Source organism: Podarcis gaigeae (assembly GCF_964106915.1).
Source record: "Podarcis gaigeae genome assembly, chromosome: 4".
Taxonomy (NCBI): Eukaryota; Metazoa; Chordata; class Lepidosauria; order Squamata; family Lacertidae; genus Podarcis; species Podarcis gaigeae.
Window position 1 is genome coordinate 97,209,232 of NC_139677.1, and position 15,803 is coordinate 97,225,034.

Genomic DNA, 15,803 nt, shown 5'->3' on the forward strand with positions numbered 1-15,803 from the left:
AAACTGGATAGCTTCCTCACACATCTCAACAACTTACACCCCAAAATACAATTCACTATGGAAATAGAAGCCAACAACCAACTTCCCTTCCTTGACGTCCTAATCTACAAAAAACCTGATGGCTCCCTAGGACACACTATCTACCAGAAAAAAACACACACCAACCGCTACTTACATGCACAATCACACCACCACCCTGCACAAATAAACTCCGTAGCCAAGACTCTCATCTCCAGAACCAAACGCCTGGCTGACAAAGACCACTTGACAACTGAGTTACAGAATCTCTCAAATGTGTTAATTGCCAATGGATACCAGCAAAACAGGATTACGAAGCTAATCCAAAAGGAAACACCCCCCAAAAACCAAGACACAGAAGAAAACAATGGCATGGCCCTCCTTCCTTATATCAAGGGCACTACAGATAAAATTAGCAAAATCCTCCATAAACACAATATCAAAACAGCCTTTTGCACCAACCAAAAAATAGCCAATATCCTCAGAAACCCCAAGGATAAAATCCAGTTGGAAAACCAAGGGATCTATGAAATACCCTGCAAAGTCTGCCCAGCCACGTACATTGGACAAACAAACAGACGAATAAATGCACGTATCGCAGAACACAAGAATGCCGTCAAAAAAGAAGAAAAAACTTCCTCTCTTTTCCAACACATGAAAGAAACAGGACACGAAATTAATTTTGCAGATTCCAAATTGCTCTTTAACACGGAACATCACCACAAGAGAATAATCATGGAAGCCATCGAGATAGAGAAACACCCTCACAACATGAACAAGCGTGACGACACATCCCGCTTGCCAGACATCTGGAAATTAGCCCTCCCCACAAAAACTGACACCAGATCCAGAGGCACACAGAACGCCAACACCAATCAACCACACCAGACCCAAACCCAGACCCTCTCCACAGATGAATTACTGACACCATCCAGTAGCCAATCCATGGTGGCACCTCCGGATGCTGCACCCCCCTGCAATCCCTACACAGATCTGGCTGACACAAGCCACAAAACCACAGCTCGCCCCTATACACGAAGCCAAGCCAAAGCACAACTAAGTGCAATACAGCCATCTTCTCAGGAAAACTCTTCACAAAGTTCAAGAGGTCAAGACACAAAGACTTTAGCAACTAATCCACACCTAATGACCCACCTAAGTGGTACTCAGGATATCACTCAAGAAATCACTCAAGGTATCTCTCAAGTAATTAAGGAACAAAAGAAGAAAAGGCACACTAGCCTGGGAACTTCCTCTCTGCCCAGAACATTGGAGGCTAGACACCACACCCCCTCTACAGTATTTATAGGAACTCAAACATTGAGATCCCGCTCTGTTCCAGTAACAAGAAGCCGAAAGCACCAGCCTGAAGATGACGAGTGAGACCTCGTCGAAACGTCGCCTAGACACCCCAACTTTTACACGGGAAGACACCCGAGGACACCAAAACCTGCATATATATATATATATATATATACATACAACCCCACCCCACTAAAATTAAGATTCAAAACCCAGCACTTTGAATTCAGCCCAGAAACTAATTGATGTTTAATCATGTTTTTAATATTCTGTTGGGAGCCACCCAAAGTGGCTGGGGAAACCCAGCCAGATGGGTGGGGTATAAATAAATTATTATCATTATCATTATTATTTATTAAATAGGTGTTCTAGCTACAGAATTCTAGCTACACTTCTCGAATCATAAGTACAGAACCTGACCTTTGTCCCTGTTTGCAGAGAACATATGCTGACATTTCTGAACACTTTGCACAGGCAGCCCCATGTCACCGGCATGAAACTAAACACTGGAGGCTGCTATGTTAGGGCAAAGGGGGCACTGCACCCATCAACCTTCATCTCTCACCTGCCTGCCAAATTCCTGACAACCAGCCCAGGCATGTGGCAAAACTGCATGTGGCAGAACCCCCCCCCCCTCCTGTGCCTCAGAGTTGCCCTTGTAGGACTCAGCAGGGAGGAAGAGGATGGGGACAAAACTAGAATCAGATGGCTCTGCCAACCATTGTTTCTGGTGCCAGCTACTGTCAAACTCCCTGCCAGGGGCGTAGCGCCGTTTGTCAGCACCTGGGGCGGGCACCAAGCGTGCTCACCCACCGACGCCACAGAGCGGGGACAGAACACAGAGGGCGGAGGGCATCCTCCATGATCCCCAATCCTCACTGCTGGAGCCAGGCAGGGCTGGCACAATGAGGATCTCTGTGGGGGCACCAGGTTTGCACCCCATGCTCCTGGGGCAAGGGCTCCCCTGGCACCCCTCCGCTACTGCTCCCTGCCTTCCCTTACCAGAGCTAATAGGCACCAGCCACCACTGGAAGCAAACCAATCTAGATCTGACCAAATCAGGTGTAAAGGTTGCCACCTGAGTTTTTGCAGGGCTGATAAGGCAAGCGAAGCCATGGGCTGATGACATCATGTCACACACTGAGTTTCCCTAGACATCTGGGAGGGGGGTGTGGCGTTTGCCCTCCTAGGTGTGTGACATCATAAGGGTTCATAAGGAAAGGGTTAACTAATTGTAAAATGACTAGCCAATGGGAACCCAAGGGGCAGATTTAACTGTGTATAAGGTTTAAGCACAGAGGTTTTTAAGGAGTTAGAGTTAGACTTGTTGAGAAGACAGTCTGGAGTTAGAAGAGAGAGAGAAGATAAGTCTGTGGCTAGTCTGGTGTGAGAGAGTGAGAGAACTGGTTAAGAGGAGTCAGTCAAACAGTTGAGATAATCAGTCAGAATGTATTAGGAAGGTATAGGCCAGATAAGAAACTAAAGTTAAGATACTGACAGGAATATTATCTGAGAAACCATAAACTTGTTGATGTTTGTAAAATAAACTGGGGTTTTTTTTTTGGTTCACTTTTAACAACTGTCTGGACTCAGTGTTGCCACAGGGATCAATAGACCGTTAAACGTCTGGGGACCCTGTGTGATCGCCACAGGGGCGATTGTGGGGTCCAACTACTAGACACAGGTATTTTTAAACGCCTGCAATGTCTAGTCCCAGATTTGGATTTCTTAACCTCTTTTCCTGACGTTTATGTGGAATGCCGCTTTGGAACCCAATGAGAGGCTGGCGAGGCAACAGATTATTGGATTCTATATAATCCATGAAGCGACGTGTTCCAGATCAGAAACTTTAGGTTTTCCAACACGTTTTTTATGAGGGAAAATTTTTCATATAACTCATTTGGTAGGAATGCTCTCCATTTCCTGGTAGGTTTTTATGCTTTCCTTTGTTGCTGCTTCACTTATTACACAGTCACTAATGGCAATTGCAGAGACCGGCTTTGTAGATGCTGGCATGGCACATGGGTTTTCTTGCCATGGGGAAATCTTCCTATAGAGCGGGCCTCGTGGAAGCAGCCACTGGAGGGGGAATTCGCTCCTGTGCTCGAAAGTCAGGTGCTTTGACCGTAAACTTGAAAATGACCAAGCCAAACGCCGCTTTCGTGAGGTCTAGTGGCGTGCCCTGCCAAAAAAAGGGTTTGAAATATTAATTCTAAAATAACAAGGAAGCAGATAGGAGCACACTTGATTTGTTTATCGGGAGCATATACTATAAAAAATGGACCAGTTGTCCTTCTTAATAGCTTGCCGCGTCCTTATACAGAACACACTGTAAAAGATGGTTGGTTTTCCCTTCCAGAACATTCCGATCTGATTGCCTCACGGACACCGTTTCTTTGATGTTGAAGACAGAGACGAGAGGGCCATGGATGTGAAAGAAAGGAAGCCGTATCGTTCTCTGACCAGGCGCCGCGATGCAGAGCGCCGCTACACCAGCTCGTCCGCGGAGAGCGAGGACAGCAAGATACCTCAGAAGTCGTACAGCTCCAGCGAGACTCTGAAGGCTTACGACCAGGACTCCAGGCTGACATACGGCAACCGGGTGAAAGAAATGGTACACCAGGAAGTGGACGAATACTGCCGAACAGGTACGGTTCTTGCACCCTGGCCTCCTTGAAGTTGGGCAGTTGGGGAGGGCACTCAAAGTTTTTCCCATCTATTCCTGAACATTCCTGGACTGCCTTTCCACCCAGAGGAGCCCAGGGTGGTAAAACTTCAAAACTTCAAAACGTGAAAACCAAAAATTTAACATAAAATGGGGAAAAAAAGCATATCTATAACCTTGAAACACCATCCAAAAACATTTGGAACAGTAGTTTCCAATTATTGGTCCATGGACCAAGGGGTCTGCATGACCCACCCAGGGGGCACGTGGCACTGTCCCAAATTTGGACATTCCATTGCGGGGGCATGCTCTCGTGCAAGATCGCAGTGCCCCAAAATGCTCACTTTTTAGTCACCATGATCTCATGGCAGGTCACACCCACGGCACTGGGACATGTCAGAGGGTATGGTGGCAGGGACGTGGGTGGCACTGTGGTGTTGTCTAAACCACTGAGCCTCTTGGGCTTGCCAATCAGATGGTTGGCAATTCGAATCCCCACAACGGGGTGAACTCCTGTTGCTCTGTCCCAGCTTCTGCCAATCTAGCAGTTCGAAAGCACACCGGTGCAAGTAGATAAATAGGTACCACTGCAGCAGGAAGGTAAACGGTGTTTCCGTGTGCTCTGGTTTCCATCACAGTATCCCGCTGCACCACATCTCCCGGAAAGCTGTCTGTGGACAAACGCCAGTTCCCTCGGCCTGAAAGCGAGATGAGCGCCGCAACCCCATAGTCGCCTTTGACTGGACTTAATCGTCTAGGGGTCCTTTACCTTTTACCTTTATGGTAGCACCATTCACATAACAAAAACTACCAGAGAGATATCACCTTTTTCTAAAGTCAGGGGTCTGCTTTAAGAAAAAAACCAGGGGGTCCGCAGAACTTAACTCATTGGGAACCACTGATTTATAACATCTAGAAACATCTAAAAGCAATGGCATTGGGCTGTGATTCCTGCACTGTAGGGGTTAGGCAAAATGAGACTCAGTATACCTGAAGCAGCATCTCCACCCCCATAGTTCTGCCCGGAGGTCCAGCTCCGAGGGCCTTCTGGCGGTTCCTTCACTGCGAGAGACCAAGTTACAGGGAACCAAGCAGAGGGCCTTCTCGGTAGTGGCGCCCGCCCTGTGGAATGCCCTCCCATCAGATGTCAAAGCGATAAACATCTACCTGACATTCAGAAGACATCTTAAGGCAGCCCTGTTCAGGGAAGTTTTTAATATGTGACATTTTAGTGTATCTTTCATCTTTGTTGGAAGCCGCCCAGAGTGGCTGGGGAAACCCAGCCAGATGGGCGGGGTACAAATAAATTATTATTATTATTATTATTATTATTATTATTATTATTATTATTATTTATAACCATCCCATATCTGGAGCAGAAATCAATTCAGCAAACCACCAGCCAGCAGAGGCCTTTCCTCCCTGGGTCTCCCTGGGGCCCAGAATCATGATACCAAGTTAGCTTCAAATGATAAGAGGGGGAAACCGTGCTGAGCTGCTCCCACAGGTAAACTTCAAGGGCGGTGCAGCCTTCTCTGTTTCATTAGCCCTTCTCCATCCTCTTGTGGCTGCGAGGTGGTAAAATGGGATGGCTGCTTCTCTTGCAAGGAGGCCCAGTGGTGTTATCCGGATTAATTTATCATAGGCTCGCTCCATGTTCTTTCGACCAGCTCTGCAGAATTGGCAGAGCTGCTATCCCCAAGCCTGTCAATGCTGTCAGGAAGCTTAATCTGTCTTAGGTAATTAAAAAAAGGTGTGAAGTTCACCCTCAGCTCCTGTTCTCATGCTAGACTACTTGTTTCAAATAATGGCTGGGGGGGTTTTTTGTGTGGTTGCGGGGAGAATTGCACCAGCCTTTCCACTACAACCCCCTCCGTGCAATTATTAGCGCATCCTTTGGGCCTGGCGCCCCCTGCAACTTCACCTCTACCTATGGGGAACTTGATATCAATGGCGCATAGAAAGAGAATAGAGAAAAGGCGTTTCTCTTTTTCTAATAATCAACTTCAACTGAAGGTTTTCTGCAAAAGATACAAAGAAAGCACGCTAATCTAAAACAGGAAAACAGAAAAAAGGGATAAAGAAAAGAAAAGGAGATTACAAAGTCCTCTATCAAAATTAACTACAGCCCTACCTCGGGTTACACACGCTTCCAGTTGCATTTTTTCGGGTTGGGGTCCGCCGAAACCCGGAAGTACCGGAATGGGTTACTTCTGGGTTTCGGCGATCACACATGCGCAGAAGCGCTAAATAGTGCTTGCAGACACCCAATGGATTCAGGGCAGGGAAAAGAAATTTAAACTGTGGAATCCGCTCGCCCAGGAGACAGTGATGGTCATGAACTGAGATGGCTTTAAAAGAAGATTGGACAAATTCATGGGGGAAGAGGGCTATCGATGGCTACTAGCCATGGTGGCTATGTTCTGTCTCCACAATTGCAGGCAGCAATGCTTCTGAATACTGGTTGCTGGAAACCACAGAAGAGGGGGGAATTGCTCTTGTGCTCGGATCCTGTTTGGAGATTTCCCACAGGTGCTGTGAGAGCAGGATGTTGGGCTGGAATGGGCCATTGGCCTGGTCTTGCAGGCTCTTCTTGTGGTGTAGTGGTTAAGAGCGGTGGACTCGTAATCTGGGGAACCGGGTTCGCTTCCCTGCTCCTCCACATGCAGCTGCTGGGTGACCTTGGGCTAGTCACACTTCTCTGAAGTCTCTCAGCCCCACTCACCTCACAGAGTGTTTGTTGTGGGGAGGAAGGGAAAGGAGAATATTAGCCACTTTGAGACTCCTTTGGGTAGTGATAAAGCAGGATATCAAATCTAAACCCCTCCTCCTCCTCCTCTTCTTAGCTAAGCAAATGCTTCCCCGTAAGGAACAAAAACAAGAGAGAGAGAGAGAGAGAGAGAGAGAGAGAGACAGAGAGAGAGAGAGACGCAGAATCGCCAGGTTGCTTGTGCTGAGTGGAGCACCCCGGTGCCACCTGTGTTATTGCAAAAGTCCTTCCCTGCTGGGAGCAGGCTTGTGGCGAGGCAGCTCTTCCACAGGTGTGACCTACATAATAACACACCACAAAAGAGTGTAAAAATCATAGCTATTTTTCAAATGCAGGAGTTGAAGGGAGCTGTTGGTTTAAAGGTGGAGCGGCCTGAGCTTGGAAACAGAGCTACCAGCAAAAGAGCTTTTGTGCCTTGCATTTTCTCTTTCCTCTCCATAGCATGGAGCTCAGTGGAAATCATCGCTATGCATCCTCTCTCCCTCCCTCCCCCTCCATTTCACTGGTGATGGGGAGGAGAAATAATAATAATAATAATAATAATAATAATAATAATAATAATAATGAATTTATATACCACCCTTTATCAAAAGATCCCAAGACGATGTACATCAAAAACACATTATAGAACATCAATGATAAAAACATACTATAAACATAGTAAAAAGCGTACTGACAGCCTAATAGTAAAATAATCATCATAGTAAAGAGTCTTCACCCCCACACTTTTACAGGCCATAAATTATTCAATAGCCATAGGCCTGAGTAAAGAAGAATGCTTTTGCCTGGTGCAAAAAGCACATTGCAGCAGCAGCAGGACAAGAGCTGGAGCTACCTCAAGTGGCCGATAGGATAGTAGCCAAAACGGAGCCACAGTCTATCTCTCCAACTACAAAGCTGCCCCTCAATACCTTGCTGAGACAACTGAAATCTCCTACCTCCGCTGCAGGGCTGTTGTCCACGGTCCTGAACTAGTTCTGCAGTCCCTGTCCAATGTCCTGAACCTAGCTTGGCCTTAAACTCAGCTTACGCAGACTCTCTCTATGGTAGAACTTCCCCTCTATCCTCTTAGCCACCTTTTTTAGCCATCCCTCAGACCATGTGGTGGGCCAGAGTATTTTTTGGGGGGGAAATATGAACGAATTCTTATGCCCCCAAAATAACCTAGAGATGCATTTTAAATAAAAGCACACATTTAATGACCAAACCCCTAAATGATAATTACAGGGGGCATGCTAATAATTAATTTTAATTTTTTATATTTAAATCCTTGTTATATTTATATTGTCCCTTGTATTTCTGATATTTTTTATGATCTATGATATTGTGTGTGTTGACGCTGGTCTGTGACCGTATTAATAAATTCATTCATTCATTCAAGCACACATTCTACTCATGTAAAAATACCAGGGAAGCCCCACAAATAACCCAGAGATGCATTTTAAATAAAAGGACACATTCTGCTCATGTAAAAACACGCTGATTCCCGGACCGTCCATGGGCCGGATTGAGAAGGCGATTGGGCTGGATCCGGCCCACGGGCCTTAGGTTGCGTACCCCTGCTCTTAGCTGTTCTGCGCCTAGATAGCTGGAGCTATCTCAAGTGGCCGATAGGATGGTAGCCCAAATGGAGCCACTGAGACACAGGAACAGGGTATCCACATGCTCGGGGGGAAAGGGTGTCAGAAATTTCTTGTTAGAGAAAATAAATGTATTTTTTAATTGTTGTGACCCACCTGGAACCTAAGTGTCAAGGGCGGGTTATAAAATAATGCTGTTACTAAGAGCAACAGCAATAATCCCCAACCTAAATGACAGGATCGTCCTGGCAGTATTTGGAATTAATGAGCTGGAACAAAAGATTAGGAATAAAAGATTTCTGGGTACTCTCTTGCAATTCTGTTTAACAAAAATAAATAGAGGAGGTGGGGGAGGTGATAGGAATTTGATAAATAAATGGGGCTTCTAACAGAAGAACTAATTGGTGAAGACAACTTTCCTGAACTTTCCTCTTCCTTTGAAGAGGCAGGACTATTATTCAAATGTTTATTTATTCTGCCTTGAAAAGATTATGTAGCTCTGCAGGTAACTAGAGGCGAATTCAAGAGCCCTTTCTTCCCAGGTAATATTTTTAGCCAGCTAAACAATCACATCTGTTCTGCTGCTGAACAGATTCTGCTGTGACCTTATTGGAGTGGAAAATGTCAAGGGCAGGTGTCTGAGCGGATGACCTTGGGGTTCCAAACGGACTCGTTTTGTGTGATGCAGAAAGTGTGTTATACATTGGACTTGGAATGATGTTCTGGCATAGCGTGACCATAGCCCTGCAGGGTGGGTTTTCCCAGGCTGACTGCCCCCCCAAATTCCACATCAGGATCTTGAAAGAGAGTCGGCCCATGCGCAACTGTACGTACCCTGCTCACATGCGACTATGCACAGCTGAGAACCTTGCAAAATTCAGGTTTCATGATAATGCAGACAGATGTTTGTACGTGAGCAAGGTCTGTTCCAACCTTTCGGAGGCTGAAGGGCAGACCAGAGAGTGCAAATACTTCTGCTTCTCCCCACCAACTCAAGTTCAAATCCACGCACACAATTGTGTGGGTGGAATTGGAGAGCACAACCATATGACTCACACTGCATAAGCCAGCATATCAATTGAATTGGAATAGGCAAGAGTGTTGTGCTTGGACCAGAGATGCAATGTTCAAATTCTTGTTCAGCTCTCACCCTGGGTTGGAGAACCAGCATGTTGCTGGGCTAAAACTCCCATAATCCCTGGCTGTCGGCCATGTTGGCAGGGACTGATGAGGTCTGGATTCTGACAACATATGGTGGACCACAGGCTCCCCAACGCTGATACATCTCCAATGGAAGGTCCACACAATGTAACATAACATCTGCTGGTAAACGTCTTCATTATCCCTTGTTAGACGGACATCCCACAATGTTCTGCTCTCTCCTTCTTTCCCAACCCTCTCCCCCATTTCTGCCCCAGGAGCCAACTTTTCCTTGCGAGAGCTGGGCCTTGAAGACGTATCGCCTCCGCCACACGGGACTCTATACCGGACAGATATAGGGCTGCCCCACTGCGGCTACTCCATCAGCGCCGGCTCGGACGCCGACACGGAAGCCGACGCGGTCATGTCTCCAGAGCACCCCGTGAGGCTGTGGGGGCGTAACCCCAAGTCGGGCCGCAGCTCCTGCTTGTCCAGTCGAGCCAACTCCAACCTCACCCTCACCGATACGGAACACGATAACACCGAAACCGGTAAGAGAGACCGCCAGGGAGATACTGGTTCTTCTGTTCTGCTCCTTACAAAGACTCTTCTGTCCATCTGTTTGTCTTCCATCCTGTTGTTTTGTGTCCCAATCTTTGTTTTTGTCTTCTAAACTTGCGGTGGAAAATCATTAGGGTCCTCTGGATGTTGTTAGCCTGCCTCCATCAGCCCCAGCCCATAAAATGGGCCGGCTCAGTCATTAGACTCTGTGGGGCAGTCGCTTCAGGCTGCAGGCTGGGGACAACTGGGAGGAGCGTTCTCTTCTGGGGAGCATACTGTTTACTACCTTCTGAGCTTGTCGCCCATCAGTGGCATGTGGTAAAAATTTTCATAGGGGAACAGTTAGGGCCAGAGGTGCCAGCTTACAAGTGTGATGGGGAGGGGGTTCAATGTTGTGTGTGTGACATTGCACATGTGAGCATAGCGCCTTCTTCCTGTTGGGATGCTGCTAAGGAATCGGTGGCAAATTGGCAAGCCCCCTGCTGGCTCCAGCCCACCGGCCGACGTGGTGGTCAAACTCCAGTTCTTGGTGCAGCATGAATCTGCGACCCAGAGCTTCAGAAGCTGGGCACACAGTTCAGCAGAGTAAATGCACAACAGTAGTGGCAGGGAGAGGCTGCGTAAAGCATATTTACAGGCAGTTTATTTAGCATACATCAGGACAAAAGGGAAAAACATGTCTTCTCCCTTTCGTGTCCAACCAAGCAGCGTAAGCAAAAGCTATACACAAACGGAAGTTCCCAGCGAGCTGTGCTGGAATGTAAACAGGCATGTGACACACAACAGTCATGCCTGTCCCTCTTAAGGTGGAACGGAATATTCTAACACTTCCCTAAGCTGGGCAGAAGCTTCCTGGGCTTTGGAAAGGAAGTGCCGGGGGAACATTTAGGGGACTAGCCCAGCCCCCCTAGTCCACTGACCGCACCCCACTGTCGCCCATGGTCACTGCCTGGGAAGTGTGAAGCCACCTGTTCCTCTTCAGGTAGCAGCGGAGGAGGATGAAGCAGGACTCTTAAGGAGGAGAAGGTGGGGATCACCATTTTCTGTTTTGCCTCATGTGGCAAAATGCCTTGGGCTGACCCTGGCCAGGCACGATGGGAGTTGTAGTCTATCCACGACTGGGTGGGGACAAAAGGTTCTCCAGCAGCTCTGGGGCGTTTGATTTGGTTATGAGGAATGGCGGAGGAGAAACGGGGGCAGAATAGTCTTTTTGTACTTTACTGGCAAGGCTTCTTGTACAAAATGGTCGGCGGCGTTGTACTATGAAAAAGGCTCCCGTTTTGCTTGTCGTGGAAAAGCGGCGCTAGTTCAGCAGCCCCTGAGCTCTTCGCAGGGCCCATTCAACCCAAAAAACGGAAAAATGTCACCCAAACTCCTGCATTTGAAATTTCACCCTATCAAGCATTTCCTCCTCTCTTTCCGCCCTGCTTTCCTTATCTCTCCAACTGATATCCTAGCAGATCATTTCCAAGCCTATCTCCGCTGACTCCCGCCACTTATGTAAATAACCCCGGCTTCTCTCTCTGTAAGGAGGGAAAAGAAAAGGCGTATTTTTAGAAACTTGTCTTTTATGAAAACATGAAGGTCACAGGGTGTTTCCCCTTCTTCTTTCACCTCCTCAGTTTTGTCTCCCCGGCCGCAGAGATGTCTCCCAGTTGTGGGGTTGGCGACGGAATGCACATTTCAGGGTCAACAGTTCTGTGAGGAAGAGTGTGCCGCAGTACGCAATTGCGGCTTGACCACAGCGTGTTTAAAGCGGGAAGGAAGGGTGGGCAGATGGGAAGCAGAGCACATCCCGAAGCAGCAGCCGTTGCAAGTGCTGTTCGTGCTCCTTTTTACACCTTTAATTGAACTGCTCCATTGCCAGTTTCTTAATATAGAGCAGGTGTCTTGGCCACAGAGGGGAATGGGATTTTGTTCTGAGCACCCGCATGGAATAAGTATAGCGGTTCTCTCCCTGCTGCTGCTTCCCACAGTCAGATTGGGTAGCATATGGTGATTTTAAGTAAAATTGGTGTGTGTGTTTTATTTGGGGGGGTTGCTTTTTGTAAACGAAGACTTGCAACACTGATTCCTCTCATGCTGCCCCCTCGCTTTCTGTTTTAATTTCAGTGACTGAGGCCTATTAAGGTTCTCTTCCGTCATAACAAAGATGTCATGTGAGGGTGGGCGAGGGTGTGTTTCTAACTAACTAACTAACTAACTAACTAACTAACTAACTAACTACTATCTGTAGAATAGGGGTGGAAGATCCTTTTCAGCCAGAGGTCACATTCCCTTCTCGGTGATCTTCCGGGGCCACATGTTATTATGATTATTATTCGTGAAAGTTTGTACTGGTTGATGTCTTACTGTCCTTTTAATCTTTGGCGATCACTCGTAGCCGAGTAAGATTGTCTTCCATGAACATGGTTTTTAAAGTGAGTCTGTAAGTGACTGTGGAGGCCAATTCTGGATCCACACGTCCTTCCACAGTGGGGACATAAGTTTCTGGGCAGAAGTTGATCATGGTGAGGGTTTGCCAAGCGTGCCTTCCTCTTAGCGCATTTCCCCCTTGCATCCTGAGTTTGAGCGTCTTCAAAGCCTATGACACCTTTGGTAAAGGCTGTTCTCCAATTGGAGCACTTGCAGACCAGTGTTTTCCAATTGTTGCTGTTTATACTACATTTTTTTTAAAATTTGCCTTGAGAGAGCCTTTAAACCTCTTGTTGACCACCAGCATCAGGCTTTCCATTTTTAAGTTCGGAATAGAGTAGTTGCTTTGGAAGATAATAATCAGGCATCCATACAACATGACCAGTCCAACGAAGTTGATGTTGAAGAAGCATCGCTTCGACACGGGTGATCTTTGCTTCTACCAGTACACTGGCATTAGTTCGCCTAATGTGTTTTTAATATTTTGTTGGGAGCTGCCCAGAGTGGCTGGGGCAACCCAGTCAGATGAGCGACATATAACAAATTAAATTATTATTATTATTATTATTATTATTATTAAACACACTCCATGCAAAGATGCTAGTGGTGGATGGGATCCGAAGCAAGAGTGAAAGAAGCAGATGAATGAATATGTTATCTTTGCACACAAAGCTAATGTCTGCACACACAAACGCCCCTCTCTCTCCTCCAATATGGCATGCGAGTCCGAGGATGAATCAAGAAGCATCTCAGAGGTGCTGATCTACAGGTGGGCCAGAGGGGAAGGGATCAGGGAAGCAAAAAGGAAACAGAAGCTTCCTCACAACTAATGATACATACTTGGGATACTGTGGATCCCAAGAGCTGCTCGCAAAATGACTTTGAGGATTTTAATGGGGAAATATTTCCTCAGATGTGAAAATTATGCTGAAAGTAAGCTCAAAGCGACTCAAGGAAGGAGTGAGCTTACCGGATGCATTTTATCGGTCAATATTAATTGCTGACCATATTGATAGAACGTATAGCCTTTAGCTGTAGTCAATGCGGAGTTTTATAAAGCTGCCATCAATAGCAGAGTTTATGGGGGCCATTAAAGCCCATTTTTTTCTCCCACTGCATGTTAACATCAGCAACTTTTGTTATGTTTCCTTATTAGTTATGCAAAATAAATAATCAGTATTGAATTCTGATGTCTATACACCCAGAGCCTTCTGCATAGTTTTATTGCTTGGTGCTTTGGAAGAGAGCTGTTTCTTAAAGGGAAAGTTTGGGATTGGTGTTCCTCTGTTTCACAAAGTCACGACCCTTCCCATTCGTTTGCAAGCCTTAGGGATGGCTCAAACATGCATGTGAGATGCCTGAACACTCAATAGCTGACTGGCAACCAAATGCAGGAACGGAACCCGTCAAAAACTCATCTGCCTGAGGTGTCTTTGGGGTTGAAGTATCTACTCTGGAAGTATCTACTCTGGTGTTTCCAGATCCAAGAAACCTGTGAACTACTCATGGAACATAGGACCATCAATGACCATTAATCATGATGGCAGTGTACAACAGTAGACCTGAAACGCACGCAGGAGTTGCGTTCCAGAGGTCCACACAGAAAGGCAAAATTGCATAACGTCGGAAAGACCTCTTTAACTGCCACCCTGAGCCCATCCCTACCTGTCCAAAGCTGATGCAGGGAGAAGGCAAAGATCGCAGGAGCTTCTCAAGGCCTTCCAGATTCCTCCCATGACCTTCCTAGAGGCCAGTAAGCGGAGGGCTTAAAAACCTCATAGGGGGAACGGTTGAGGGATCTGCGGGTTTTTTAGCCTGGGAAAGAGGAGACTGAGAGAAGATAGGTTTGCCACCTCCAAAATCTGAAGGGATGACACATGGAGGATGGCTTGAGTCGGAGGTCCCGACTCAACATCAAGAAGACATTTCTGATAGTCTTCTTCTTCTTTGGTGATCACTCATAGCTGAGTAAGATTGTCTTCCATAAACATGGTTTTAACAATGAGTCCATGAGTGACTGTGGAGGCCAATTCTGGATCCACACGTCCTTCCACAGTTGGGACACTGGTTTCCAGGCAGGAGTTGAACATGGTCTGGATTTGCCAAGCATGCCTTCCTCCTAGCAAGTTTCTCCCTTGCATCCTGAGCTCAAGTGACAGTGGAGTGGACTCCCACAAGAAGTGGTAGACTCTCCTTCCTTGAAGGTTTTTAAGCATCTCTCATGAGTGATCTAGTTGAGATTCCTGCATTGCAGGGACCCTCAAGATCCCTTCCAGCTCTATACAGTGGTACCTCGGGTTAAGAACTTTATTCGTTCTGGAGGTCTGTTCTTAACCTGAAACTGTTCTTAACCTGAGGTACCACTTTAGCTAATGGGGCCTCCCGCTGCCGCTGCGCAATTTCTGTTCTCATCCTGAAGCAAAGTTCTTAACCCGAGGTACTATTTCTGGGTTAGCGGAGTCTGTAACCTGAAGCATCTGTAGCCTGAAGCGTCTGTAACCCGAGGTACCACTGTAATTCTGTGATTCTATGGTTGACAGTTTCAGCCAAGAAGTTAGTGAGCCGAACTGCACCATCTCAGTATTACATGAACATTTAAACACCAGGCATAATAGGACATGAGATGGAGCCAAGGGCTTCTATCCGCACATTCGGAGTGGTGAAAAATAAGTAAATAAATGCCACGACTTCTATGAAGAAACCTGCTGTCGGATGGCACAACTATATCAGATTCCCTCCATATTTGGGAAACCTGTTCCCCACTTGATCACAGTTCAATACGCAAGCACTTCTGTCTCTTTTGGACTGTGTGGTAAATGTCACAACAACGCAATTAAGATGTCTCGAGAGAACAGGGTAGAGAGGAGTACGATAATAAGCGTTGCGATTTTGGCCAGGGTGTCCTTTGACATATGGTTCTTCCGAAAGATAGTTCATTAGCCTTCAGAAAACCAGAATGGCACCAAAACCATACATCTTCTTAAAAGGCTGGGATAATGTGGCACATCTGTTAGCCTGTTCTCAGACATAAACCTGAGCATGTTTTTCTACCCAGGGCCATCTGCTTTCAAGCATCTCTTGTTTCACAGGCCAGGCACTTTTATCTGCACATACTTACATGCACATGTGCGCACGCTAGATAGAACTGTATCCCTATCTCTCTCTCTCTCTCTCTCTCTCTCTCTCTCTCTCTCTCTCTCCCCCTCTCCTGATTTTCAAACCATGGATGAGCCCATTACTCTGACTCTATACAAAGACAAGGCTGGCTCTTGTCTGTCCTGCCTTCAAGATTATTTTTTTAAAAAATTAATTTTTATTGATTTTAACATATAAATTATAAAATGTACCAGAA

General features: G+C 46.6%; 1 protein-coding gene across 13 annotated transcripts in view; it reads left to right on the forward strand.

Annotated features, from left to right (window-relative positions):
* TENM4 (teneurin transmembrane protein 4) overlaps positions 1-15,803 on the forward strand; it is a 650,537-nt gene that overhangs the window by 285,454 nt on the left and 349,280 nt on the right. For all 13 annotated transcript variants that reach the window (XM_083735741.1, XM_083735748.1, XM_083735749.1 and 10 more), the window contains 2 exons: positions 3,680-3,968; positions 9,754-10,026. In XM_083735741.1, the coding sequence (XP_083591867.1) occupies positions 3,746-3,968; positions 9,754-10,026 (496 nt within the window). In that variant the 5' untranslated portion in view covers positions 3,680-3,745. The remainder of the gene's footprint in view (positions 1-3,679; positions 3,969-9,753; positions 10,027-15,803) is intronic.